The following is a 12,961-nucleotide window of genomic DNA, read 5'->3' on the forward strand; positions in this document are numbered from 1 at the left end:
TTATGCAAGTCAAATAGCAGGTGTAAAAGTGTACGGACACGTTTGGTAATGTATGTGAGCAACTTGTGCACATACTTCTGAACCCAAATCTTGTACACTCCTAAACAACCCATTTTCCCTGTTCTCATTTATAAATGATACTACAAGTACACACATTCTCTAAAAGTTTTATAAAATAGGATATATGTGTGTAAAAGCTAATTTTATTTACACAACCTCTGCCTAACCCTTTGAAAATTAACTCCATAATATAATGAAAATTCTTTTTTACTTTTTCAGTTCTTAACAGCAGAATAATGGACTTGTTTCTAAGGTCAGGTAGAGAAAACTGGCCAAGAAGATTCTCATTCAGTCATAGCTGAACCCATTAGTATTAGAATAGCTAATACTTCATATTCACAAACAAAATTAAAAATGTAAGACTGTGGCTCTCAATCCATTATTAAAAATAAGAGTAATAGAATGACGTTTTTCTTTTATGTTTTATAATTCCAGGAAACAAGTAAATGAATGCAAATGACATGGAAAGAGAAATAGAAGCTATCCAACTAGATAAGCATCCATCCTGTCAAATAGTAATGGAAAGAAAAGCATGCATCAATACAAATCTACAGGACACTGTCAAAATTAAACTGAAAAACAACTGTTTTTGCACCACAAAGAGATTGAAAAATATGTTCATAGACTTCTTTCCTATAATACGTTGGCTTCCAAAATATAATTGCAAGGAATACATTTGGGGTGACGTTATGTCTGGTCTTATTATTGGAATTATTTTAATACCCCAAGCAATAGCTTACTCACTCCTTGCAGGCCTAAAGCCAATTTATAGTCTCTATACATCTTTCTTCGCCAATTTAATTTACTTCCTCTTGGGTACCTCTCGGCACATATCAGTTGGCATTTTCAGTTTATTAAGTTTAATGGTAGGGCAGGTTGTAGATCGAGAGCTACAACTGGCAGGGTTTGACATGAATGATGATACTCAGCAAACTATAAGCAACACAAGCAAATGGATCACCGATGAATCAAACTTCACAACTTTCAATATCAGTACTGACTTGATGATCATGGAATGTGGGAAAGAATGCTACGCAATCAGTGTTGCTACTGCTTTAACATTTCTTGCTGGAGTTTACCAGGTAAACATATCCATTCTGTAAAAATATAGCTTAATACTTTAAAAAGTATACTTTTACTTTTATGACATGAATCAAAATATGTAACTTCACAACTCGGGACACACAAATATATGACTATATTTAGGAAATTTTCAGCCACAAACCTAGCTGGTTATGTATTGCTGAAAATTCAGTAAAGATAACAAGGTAAAATTATCCAGTTAGGTTACCTGCTCAATGGGTTTTTGAAAAATTAATCAGTATGTTACCAAATAAAGTCATCACTACAAATATCAAAATGCCTCTAGGGCAGAAGGCAGGAATCACAGAATCGGGCATTATTATCAATGGTAAATCCTGCAATGAGGTTCAGTTACTATTTCTGTTAAAATTAATCATTAGTAAAATTAATAAATTAGTCAGTCAGTCAGATCCAACTGAATAATCAGCTATATCTTCTAACACCATCATTAGGTACTGATCCTCAACAACTGTACTGGCAGTCTACAATCATATTTAGGACATAGAATATGTTCTTATTAGTCATATCAACAGATTAAACACTATTTCCCATATCTGCTGCTGCTCTAGAGACATTAAAGCCTAGAAACACTGTGGTAGCTGGAACTCTTATCTATTGCAATCTGATGTGAAATAAAAGAGAACTGCCTGAGGACACTGCCAAAACCATTTCCTCCCCATGAGCTTCTTTTGCTTTTAGATAATTTGAAAGGGGAAGAAGTGGTACTGAAATGTGATGAAATAGTTTGGGAGTCTCAGAAAGTTGACAGGTATCATAGGATGGAAAGAGATTTGAATATCCTGCTTAATCCACAGCCAGAAACAGAGAGGAGGGATAATTATTGTTTATGCTGCATTAAAAGGTATAAAGGCAGAAAGTAGCACATATATTAAAGATAAATTAATTTTAGAATATATGCTGCTCTGAGTTAGTTCCTCACAATCAAGTTGATGGGACAGTATCAGTGGCTAGAAGTCCCTCAAGGGTGGTACAACAGTTTCTAGTAGCAGCATGATACAGGAAAAAGCATAGAGATCCATTTTCAATAGCCTTTAGCTAGATAATCCAGCAAAACTTTAGCCAGTTAACTCATTATCCAGCTAAAATTGAACCTAGCATAGGCAGACTTAAGTTAGCTGAATAACTTATCCAACTAACTCCGATATTCAGATTTAGCCAGATAACTGATCCAGCTAACTCTGATCACGCCAAAGAGAAGTACTAAAATTAGCTGAATAAAGTTATCCAGCTGTCTTTAAAATAATTAGGTAAATTCAGCTGTGCTGCCACATTGCTGAATTTCCTGACAAACTTACCTGGAAAAATTTATCTGGCTAACTTTGCACGCTACTGGCAGCTGAATATTGCCCCCAATATAAACTGTCTGTCACCAAAAGGATACAATGCAATGGACAACAAATGAATTTATTATTGTTATTTCTAGCTGAAACCTGTAAAACATCTGTAGGACAATTATGCCAATACCCTTGCACTCTTCCTGTTTTCCCTCTCCTACCTATCAAGCTCCAGCATCCAGCTGCTTGGTCCTTCTGCCTTCCTTTCTCCTTTAGCTGGTTGGTCCCTCTACCTTCTGTGCCTGGAGCTTTGCAAAATACCCATGTTTGATTGCAAACAGCTTCCCCTGGCTATCACAGCAGGTCCCTGAAAAACAGACACATGGATAGCCTAAGCATATAGAGATTTTTTGACCAGGTAGTTCCTCCATGTCGCGTTATGTAAAGCTACAAGAAACTTCCTGGTAGTAGGCTGGAGAGGAGTTAGCACTTACCTGCATACTTTTTAAGGTGATAAAGTAGGCACATATATTTTCCCAGAAAACGTATGTGCAGGTCTGTGTGTATATTTGTTTAGTTAGTTTTTCAAAGGGAAAGTATCCCCTTTGACATTTCTGAAAAGTTTTCTTGGTAAAAAGTACCTATAGACTTTAAACTTCTGCTCACTGTTTGAAAATTGCCTCCATAGTATCTTAGCTTTGATGATCAATCGTATAGTAACAATATTCCAACATCAACTAATTTCAACATTTCATCAAATCCACTGTAATATTATTATTGTCATTATTACCTGTTCTACTGCCTAGGTACTCAAACCTAAGAGCTCCAAGTACAAATTTGGCATAAATTGAGTTGGAGAACATAATATAGTTTAAAACAAAATCTAATACAAATTGCATAAAGGCAATAAATGGTGGCTCTCAAACACATAAGACCAACTGCAAATAAATGGGTAGATTTTCAAAGGGATACGCGCGTAACCCCTGAAAACCTACCCCTGCGCGCGCCGAGCCTATTTTGCATAGGTTCGGCGGCGTGCACAAGCCCCGGGACGTGCGTATGACCCGGGGCTTCGAAAAAGGGGTGGGCCAGGGCGGGGCCACGGTCCAGGGCAGGGCCGGGGCGTGGAGGCAGTCCGGGGGCAGTCCGGGGGCGTGACCAAGTGCCCCGATACAGCGGCTTGTGTCGGGGCTGGAGCGCCGGCAGCCAGCCCGCACGCGCAAGTTACTCAATGAAATAAGGTGGGGGGGATTTAGCTAGGGCTGGGAGGTGGGTTAGATAGGGGAAGGGAGGGAAAGTTGGGGGGGACCAAAAAAAAAGTTCCCTTCAAGGGCACTCTGATTTTGGAGCGGCCTTGGAGGGAACGGGAAAAGCCATCGGGCTTCCCCTAGGGCTCGGTGCGTGCAAGGTGCACAAGTGTGCACCCCCTTGCGCGCGCCGACTCTAGATTTTATAACATGCGCGCGGTAGCGCGCGCATGTTATAAAATCGGGTGTACATTTGTGCGTGCCGGGTAGCACGCACAATGTTACCCCCCCGCGCGTAATATTAAAAATCTGCCCCAAATTGACTACTAAACTACTAAAAACTCATCTTTTCTCCAGTGCATATAATCTATATTAAAATCTTCACACAACTTTACAGTATATAATTTAATTTTGTTCAAATCTTGTTTGTATTAAGGATTGTAATTATGTTTTAATATGTGATCAAATTATGTACGTTTGAATATGTGAACCGCCTAGACGGATAGTTTACCTACCCATTGTGCGGTATATAAAACTTTTTAAATAAAAAAAAAAATAAATTTAAATAAATGAACATTTGAACATAGACCTCACAAAACTTGATGACCATAAGAATGTGCATTCGTTGTTTTTTTCTAGGCCATTCGTTTCATTCATTTCAGCCTATGTGGGTATATCTCTAGATTGGAATGTACGTGCACAAAACTGCTGGTATGCACTCATGTGAGCACCTACTCGAATGTGTGTGTAACCATCAGTTTTTTGCGCATACCTTCTAATTGCGAGATACACGCACACGGCCGAAACAAATGAAACTAATGGCCCAATGAATGCACATACCTAATGACCACCACTGATTGAAAACACTTCAAGAAAAAGTCATAGAGCCTAGCATTAACAGATAAAAGTCAATTCTTTACCAAATGGCAAAAGTTTAAAAGATCAGAAGACAGCCTGGCCTCCCTTGGAAGAGAGTTCCAAAGCAAGGGAATGAAAGACAAGAAGGTTCTCTTGCAAGATCTGTAAAATTGAAAATTGTCCTCAAGAAGAGTAATTTTCAAAAGTATTTCAGTGGATAAACAGTGTTTTGCCGGGTAAAAGTTTATATATGCATGTCAGGTTCAGGCATGAAGTCTACTCAGACTGAGTGGATCCTGGAGGGATTTGGACTTATATGCATACTTTTTGATTATACAGAATATGCACATAATTGTTCATGGACGATTTGTGTGGAACATTTTAGCAGGTGTTACTTCTACAAGTATTTTTGGTTGGATAATTTTCAAAGTGGGCTTATGCGTGTAAATACAAATTGATGTAACTTATGCATGTAATTGCTGGCTCATTTATGTGTGATATTACAATATTTCCCTCTCTTTTAAACTGAAAGCAGAGGTTTAGCTGAAGTATATATATTCATAACTGCTCTATTTATGTTGGTCTTCTCAATCTTTTTTAGGTGCTAATGGGTGTTTTTCATTTGGGATTTTTATCTATGTATCTTTCTGAACCCATGTTAGATGGATTCGCCACTGGTGCTTCATTGATGATTTTAACAGCTCAAGTTAAGTATCTTCTTGGAATAAAAATTCCACGCAGTCAAGGCTATGGAATGATTATATCAACCTGGATCAACATTTTTAAAAACATTTATGCAACTAACTTCTGTGATGTATTAACAAGTGCCATTTGTATTGCAGTGCTAGTCACTGCAAAAGAACTAGGAGATCGATACAAACAAAAGCTAAAAGTCCCTCTTCCAACAGAGCTTATTGTTATTGTAGTAGCTACACTGATATCACATTTTGGTAATTTAAATCATGTTTATGGAACAAGTGTTTCTGGTTCAATTCCAACTGGATTTATACCTCCTAAGATGCCAGATATCTGGGTAATGCCACGTGTAGCTGGTGATGCTGTACCACTTGCAGTTGTTAGTTTTGCATTTACAATTTCATTATCTGAAATGTTTGCAAAGAAATATGAATATACTGTGAAAGCCAATCAAGAAATGTTTGCTATAGGATTCTGCAATATTATCCCTTCTTTTTTTCACTCTTTTGCTTCCAGTGCAGCTCTAGCTAAAACTCTTGTAAAAGCTTCCACAGGATGCAAAACACAGGTTTCCAGTGTTGTAAGTGCTGTGGTAGTGCTGCTGGTCCTGCTTTTATTTGCACCTCTGTTTTATTCTTTACAAAAATGTGTTTTGGCTTGCATTATTATAGTTAGTTTAAGAGAAGCCCTTTGGAAATTTAAAGATCTGCCAACGCGATGGCATCTAAGCAAAGTGGACTGCTTAGTATGGTGTGTTACAGTACTCTCTTCTGCTTTCATTAGCACAGAAATGGGTCTTTTGGTAGGAGTTATTTTTTCAATGATGTGCATTATTGCTCGTCTGCAAGTGCCTCACACTGCCCTCCTCAGTCAAATCCAAAACACTGTTTTTTATGAAGATGATGGGAAATATGAAAATCTTTGTCCTGTTCCACAAGTCAAAATATTTCGTTTTGAAGCACCTATTTACTATGCAAATAAGGGTTTCTTCTTGCAATCTCTATACAAAATGACAGGATTAGACCCTGCTCTGGAAATAATAAGGAGAAAAAAGAACGAAGTGAAAGAAAAAACATTTATGAAAAAAGGAAATAAAGAGATTGCAGCTGTCAAGGGGAACAATAAAACTGATACAAATGTAAATCTAGTCCCTGCCCAGCTTGATTTTCATACCATTATTCTCGATTGCTCTTCTATTCCCTTTTTAGATACAACTGGGGTTAACACATTAAAAGGAATATTGAAAGGTTACAAAGAAGTAGATATCAGCATTATTCTAAGTTGTTGTAATCCTTCTGTAATTGACTCTTTAGAAAGAAGTGGCTACTTTGGAAAAGATAACAAAGATATTCATGAATTACATTTCTATAGTGTTCATAGTGCTGTTCACTTTGCAAGAGAAAGAAAATCCATTGTAGCTGATACCACTATATAGTTTCACATGGCATTCATTTATAACTTAAACAAAACAGATGTTAGCTAATTAGAGATCTTTATCTGATATGAGAATACGCTCCGAATATCCTAATAATGCAGGAAAAAATTACAACTAATATTTCTATGAATATCTGCATTAGTAAATGTAGGAATACTCTGCCATGAACTAAGAGAGAGAAAGATACCGTATGTCTGTGTGTATGTAGTTAGCTAGAAAATAGGCAAGTGCTGAGTCAAAAAAATTTGTTTTGGTTCATTCGTTTGGTAGGTCACAGTCATTGATTTGGTTTGTTTCAAACAATTTTTTTTCATATCTTTGTTTTAATTGATCATTCGTTTACCATTATAGTCATTAGGGAAGCAATGCAGCCTATTTTGGGCTCACAAATTGGGATTTTCTAATCATTTTTGGTGGGAAGGCATGCCAACATATCAAAGGGGAGGAGGCATGCTAACATATCAAGATTATGTGCACATGGTTCCAAAAGTGTCATGAAATGCTCAAGGACCCTCAATGGGGCAAAACACTATCAAAAGTGGCAGAAGTTCTCCAGGGCACTGTCAGAGGACAAAGCAGCAGCAAGAGTGACCAGAACATCCCAAGGATCCAAAAGTGGAGCAAAGGGCACCAACAATAGTGGCATAAAACCCCTAAGACTGTATGAGAGGGGCAAAGTGACACTAAATGTAGCATGAACAACTCAAGGCACCATGAAGGGGAGCAGCACCAAAAGAGGCAGAAAACTCCAAAAGCAACTGAAAGAGTGGCATGAAGACCCCAAAGTATTATGAGAGGCACAAAACAGACACTTGTTTTGTGCCTCTCTCAAGGTTCCAAATGAGGGGCAAAGAGAACCAATCAAATTGTAAGTGATGTCATCCTGCTAGATGGCAGCCTAAATCCTAAGGGGCGGATTTTAAAAGCCCTGCTCGCGTAAATCCGCCCGGATTTATGCGAGCAGGGCCTTGTGCGCCGGCGCGCCTATTTTCCATAGGCCTGCCGGCGCGCGCAGAGCCCCAGGACTCGCATAAGTCCCGGGGTTTTTTGTCGGGGGCGTGTCGGGGGCGGGGCCGATCGACGCAGCGTTTTGGGGGCGGGATGCAGCGTTTCGGGGGCGGGCCCGGGGGCGTGGTTTCGGCCCGGGGTGGTCCGGGGGCATGGCCGCGCCCTCCGGAACCGCCCCCGGGTTGCGTCTCGGCGCGCCAGCGACCCGCTGGCACGCGTGGATTTACTTCTCCCTCCCGGAGGCGTAAATCCGTGGACAAAGGTGGGGGGGGGGTTTAGATAGGGCCGGGGGGGGTGGGTTAGGTAGAGGAAGGGAGGGGAAGGTGAGGGGAGGGCGAAAGAGAGCTCCCTCCGAGGCTGATTTCGGAGCGGCCTCGGAGGGAAACGAGGCAGGCTGCGCGGCTCAGCGCTCTGAATTCAGAGATATTTCACCAAGGTCTGGCAAGATATGGCCGCAATAAAATCAGAACTCAGTCCAATGGTGGCAGGCTTACGTGGTGGTGTTCTTGATCTCGAACAAAGGATCGAGGGCTGGGACGTGTCTAGAGGAACAGGCCACAGATTTGAACACATGGAGCAAGGAGGTGGTTAGTGTGGTGAAAACGGTGCAGGATTTTGATGAGCAGCTGGAGGATCTTGAGAATAGGTCCCACCACTCCAACCTTTGAGTCCATGGGGGTACAGGAGGCTCAAGAGCCAGCAGACTCTTTTCATATTGTTACTAGTATTTGCACCACAATCCTGGGAACAGATGAGAGCTTGGAGGAACTGCCACCCATTAAATCAGAAAAAATGCATAGAGCTTTAGGAGCACCAAGGGGGAATATTCCCCAAGAAATAATGTCCTGGTTCCACAGTTTTCTATAAAAGAAAAAATAGCCCAGCAAGCATGTAAAATGGGCCAAACTACTTGGAAAAATCAAATTATGGAAGTATTCCAAGATCTGTCTCCGATAACTATTAGGAAAAGACAGGACTGAAAGGAATAATTGCCATAATAAAAAAAAGAGGAATTAAAATACCGGTGACTCTTTCCTTTCGGGCTTAACATCTCTATCCAAGGCAAATTGGCAAGAGTGAACACAGTGGCAGTAGCGGCCTTGCTACTGTGAGAAATGGGGGTGATGGTGTCGATGGAGGAATCACAAGCCAGATCATCTTCTTTTCACTGGAGAAAAAATGAGCAGCCAAAAATGGCAGACAGTGACTGGAGCAGAAAGAAGACTTCTCAGGTGGTTGGGGAACCCATCCTCTCCTAGCACTGCAAGCCTCTGAAAGGTGACCAGAAGATGGATGAAACTTGTAGTGACTTTGAAAGGGTCAGTTTAATCTGATTGGGTAGGGTATAGTCAAAGGAAGAGATATTTAAAAAGAGCAGGGACTCAGAAAGCCTGTTGAGGGTGATGGTTGTTTCTTTTTTGTATTTTCATATCTTTATTGTTTAAGGGGCTATATGTATAGCTTGGGGGAGGTGGAGTGGTATTGATTTGGGAGGTGGGGGGGAAGGGGGATAGAGCAGTGAGAAGATGGGATAACCATTGTGTGATATTTGTTATTGGATTTGGACAGTGGGGTTAGGGATGACATGGACTTGGTTACCATCGACACCATCACCCCCATTTCTCACAGAAACAAGGCCACTGCTGACACTGTAGATCAATGCCTCTGTTCCCTACTGTAGAACCAGGCCACTATTTCCCAGGAAATATTTCCCCTTGGCGGTCCTAAAGCTCTATGCAGGATGGTAACTTTCCTCAAGATGGAGGTAATCCACCAGGAGGGGAGGTGGAGTGGTGTTGGGTTGGGAGGGAGGGGGAGAGTGGGGAAAGAGCATTGAGGAGAATGGGATAACCATTGTGTGGTATTTGTATTGGAATTTGGACAGTGGGGTTAGGGATGATACGGACTTGGCTACCAGGGTTGGCAGGTTTATGCAGATTAGGGATGTGAATCATTTTTTGACTATTTAAAATATCGTCCGATATATTTTAAATTGTCAAAAATCATTAGAGCCGCGATACAATAACAATTCCCCCGATTTATTGTCAAAAAATCGTAAATCGGGGGAAGGGGGAGGGGAAGGGGAGGGCGAGAAAACCGGCACACTAAAACAACCCTAAAACCCACCCTGACCCTTTAAAATAAATCCCCCACCCTCCCGAACCCCCCCAAAATGCCTTAAATTACCTGGGGTCCAGAGGAAGGGTCCCGGTGTGATCTTTTACTCTCAGACCTCGGACCTCCGTGCGTTGTAGAAACAAAATGGCGCCGGCGCTACCTTTGACCTGTCATATGACAGGCCGGCGCCATTTTGTTTTTTTGTCCCCCGACGTCAGGAGCGTAGGAGATCGCTCCCGGACCCCCGCTGGACCCCCAGGGACTTTTGGCCAGCTTGGGGGGGGCCTCCTGACCCCCACAAGACTTGCCAAAAGTCCAGCGGGGGTCCGGAACGACCTCCTGCAGTCGAATCGTTTTTCCGTACGGAAAAACGATTCGCGGTAGGAGATCGCTCCCGGACCCCCGCTGGACCCCCAGGGACTTTTGGCCAGCTTGGGGGGGGGCCTCCTGACCCCCACAAGACTTGCCAAAAGTCCAGCGGGGATCCGGAACGACCTCCTGCAGTCGAATCGTGTTGCCGAATGGCCGGCGCCATTTTCCGTACGGAAAAACGATTTGACTGCAGGAGGTCGTTCCGGACCCCCGCTGGACTTTTGGCAAGTCTTGTGGGGGTCAGGAGGCCCCCCCCAAGCTGGCCAAAAGTCCCTGGGGGTCCAGCGGGGGTCCGGGAGCGATCTCCTACGCTCCTGACGTCAGGGGACAAAAAAACAAAATGGCGCCGGTGCTACCTTTGACCTGTCATATGACAGGTCAAAGGTAGCGCCGGCGCCATTTTGTTTCTACAACGCATGGAGGTCCGAGGTCCGAGAGTAAAAGATCACACCGGGACCCTTCCTCTGGACCCCAGGTAATTTAAGGCATTTTGGGGGGGTTCGGGAGGGTGGGGGATTTATTTTAAAGGGTCGGGGTGGGTTTTAGGGTTGTTTTAGTGTGCTGGTTTTCCCGCCCTCCCCCCCCACTGGACCCCAGGTAATTTAAGGCAATTTGGGGGGGTTCAGGAGGGTGGGGGGATTTATTTTAAAGGGTCGGGGTGGGTTTTAGGGATGTTTTAGTGTGCCGTTTTTCGATTTACACGATTTACACGATATTTAAAAAACCCAAACTGCGACGATCTGATTCCCTCCCCCTCCCAGCCGAAATTGATCGTTAAGACGATCGATCACACGATTCACATCTCTAATGCAGATATACTTAGAAGGGGAGGGGACAGGTGACTGGATTGCTAAATGGCTCAATTAAAAATTATGTCACTAAATGCAAAAGGGTTAAACTCACCTACAAAAAGAAAGCTATTATTGAAAGAGACAGAGGGTCTGAGAATATTATTTTTTGTCAAGAAACACATTTAAGGGTGATAAATGAGAGGTTAATGCTATCTAAAACATTTTCACACTAATACTATGCCTCATCCATGAAAAACAATAAATATGGTGAAGTGGGGATACTGTTTACTAGTCACTTGGTTTTAGATGTTACAGTTTTGATAAGTGATACTGAGGAGAGATTCCTAATACTGAAAGTGGTAACTCATGGTGAATTGTTTACTTTAGTAAATGTCTAAGCACCAAATACTGCTCAGGATGCTTTTCTGAACTCTTTTTCTAATATTCTCGCATGGGTGGAAGGCCATCTATTGATTGAGGGAGATTTCAACTTGACACAATACCTTTTCTTAGATAATTTGAGTGGGGGAAATTGGACCTCACACTTGTCAAGATCCATCCTGAAGGAAATGATAACTAAATGAGGTCTAATCGACATATGTTTGAGAAATCCAAACATTCACGATTATTCTTTCTTCTCAAAATTGCATTCTTCATATTTGAGAAAGGACTAATTTTTACTGGATAAAGTGCTAGTGGGTTCTACTGAGGGGGCAGGCATTGGTAATATTTCATGGTCGGACCATGCACAGATCTGGGAAGAGCTGAAAGTAGGGAAGAAACAGTTGGGATGCAGCTACTGGAGACTGAAGGAAGATCTGCTTTCAGATAAAACAATTAATGAGAGCCTGATGGGGGAGATAGAGAAGTATTTAAACTTCAGTGATATGGAGAGATTAACCCAGCCATAGTTTAGGATTGCCTGAAAGCAGAGGTATGTCTCAGTCATCTTTCGTTCAGAAAAAGAAAGAGAAAAAAAATTGTAGTCATCACAGAAAATAGCGAAACTAGAGCTAAAACATAAAATAAAATTAGATAAACAAAAATTTGTGACTTTAGGAGCTGCATTGGAGATTCCAAAGATCAGAAAAGACCAAGGGGTGTTGAATTATCTGTGGATAAAAGTGAAAATGAAATACCCAACATAATAAATTTTGTTATCATTTTTATGCAGATATCCAGTCAGCTATTGTCAAGTGTGTGTTGGGGTGATTCATTTTCACTTTTATCTTTAGAATTTGCATGTCATGAATTCCAAGCCCTGGAGTTGGCAGAGAAAGCATCTTAGATGGCACAGGTCAAACAAAGATGGCAAGATGACAAAGACAAAGTTGTGCAAAATCAAATTTTAAAAATTAAGAATCAGAAAGGGAAGTATATTTATGACAGCAAATTAATCTCAAATAGATTCACCCAGTTTTATATATACTTTTTTTGGAAGCATTATGGATGCCTCTATTGATAATTATTTTGAAGCCGTGTCTCTCAGAGGTTGTTTGAGAGCAATTAGATGGGAATATCAAGGAGGAGGAGGTATCACAGATGATTTTGGAATTACAATTGGGTATAGCCCCAGGTTTAGATGGCTAATCAGAAACATTTTATAAGACTTTTAAGCAGGTACTGACTCTACCACTAGTGGCCATGTTTAGTTATTTGAGGGAGGAAGAATATCTAGCCCAGGGGACAAATGTAACAGGGATCATTGTAATAGAGAAAGGGGGTTGTGATCCTATGTTATGTAGTTTCTATCAGCCTATCTTGCTAATTAATTTAGTTCTGAAAATTCTAGCAAAGATACTGCAATTGAGATTAGGTAAGATAGCATCACTCCTTATACATGGGGGGTAATTTACAAAAAATGCGCGTTCGCGTACTTTTGTTGGCGCACCAGTCGCAAACAAAAGTACGCTGGATTTTAGTAGATACGTGCGTAGCCGCGCGTATCTGCTAAAATCCAGGATCGGCGCGCGCAAGGCTGTCGATTTTGTGCAGCCG

The 12,961-nt window shown here is 41.5% G+C and overlaps 2 protein-coding genes across 12 annotated transcripts in view; one reads left to right on the plus strand and one right to left on the minus strand.

Annotated features, from left to right (window-relative positions):
• SLC26A1 (solute carrier family 26 member 1) overlaps window positions 1-7,618 on the plus strand; it is a 290,173-nt gene extending 282,555 nt beyond the window's left edge. For all 3 annotated transcript variants that reach the window (XM_029602326.1, XM_029602318.1, XM_029602309.1), the window contains 2 exons: window positions 496-1,142; window positions 5,145-7,618. In XM_029602326.1, the coding sequence (XP_029458186.1) occupies window positions 507-1,142; window positions 5,145-6,674 (2,166 nt within the window). In that variant the 5' untranslated portion in view covers window positions 496-506 and the 3' untranslated portion in view covers window positions 6,675-7,618. The remainder of the gene's footprint in view (window positions 1-495; window positions 1,143-5,144) is intronic.
• Window positions 1-12,961, minus strand: part of IDUA (iduronidase alpha-L-) — a 914,728-nt gene that overhangs the window by 770,913 nt on the left and 130,854 nt on the right. For 4 of the 9 annotated variants that reach the window (XM_029602392.1, XM_029602371.1, XM_029602385.1 and 1 more), the window contains one exon: window positions 2,660-2,805. The exons of the other annotated variants lie outside the window; for them this stretch is intronic. In XM_029602392.1, the coding sequence (XP_029458252.1) occupies window positions 2,660-2,676 (17 nt within the window). In that variant the 5' untranslated portion in view covers window positions 2,677-2,805. The remainder of the gene's footprint in view (window positions 1-2,659; window positions 2,806-12,961) is intronic. 9 annotated transcript variants of the gene reach the window in all.

The sequence above is a fragment of the Rhinatrema bivittatum genome, chromosome 1 (genome assembly GCF_901001135.1).
Source record: "Rhinatrema bivittatum chromosome 1, aRhiBiv1.1, whole genome shotgun sequence".
NCBI classification, from domain to species: domain Eukaryota; kingdom Metazoa; phylum Chordata; class Amphibia; order Gymnophiona; family Rhinatrematidae; genus Rhinatrema; species Rhinatrema bivittatum.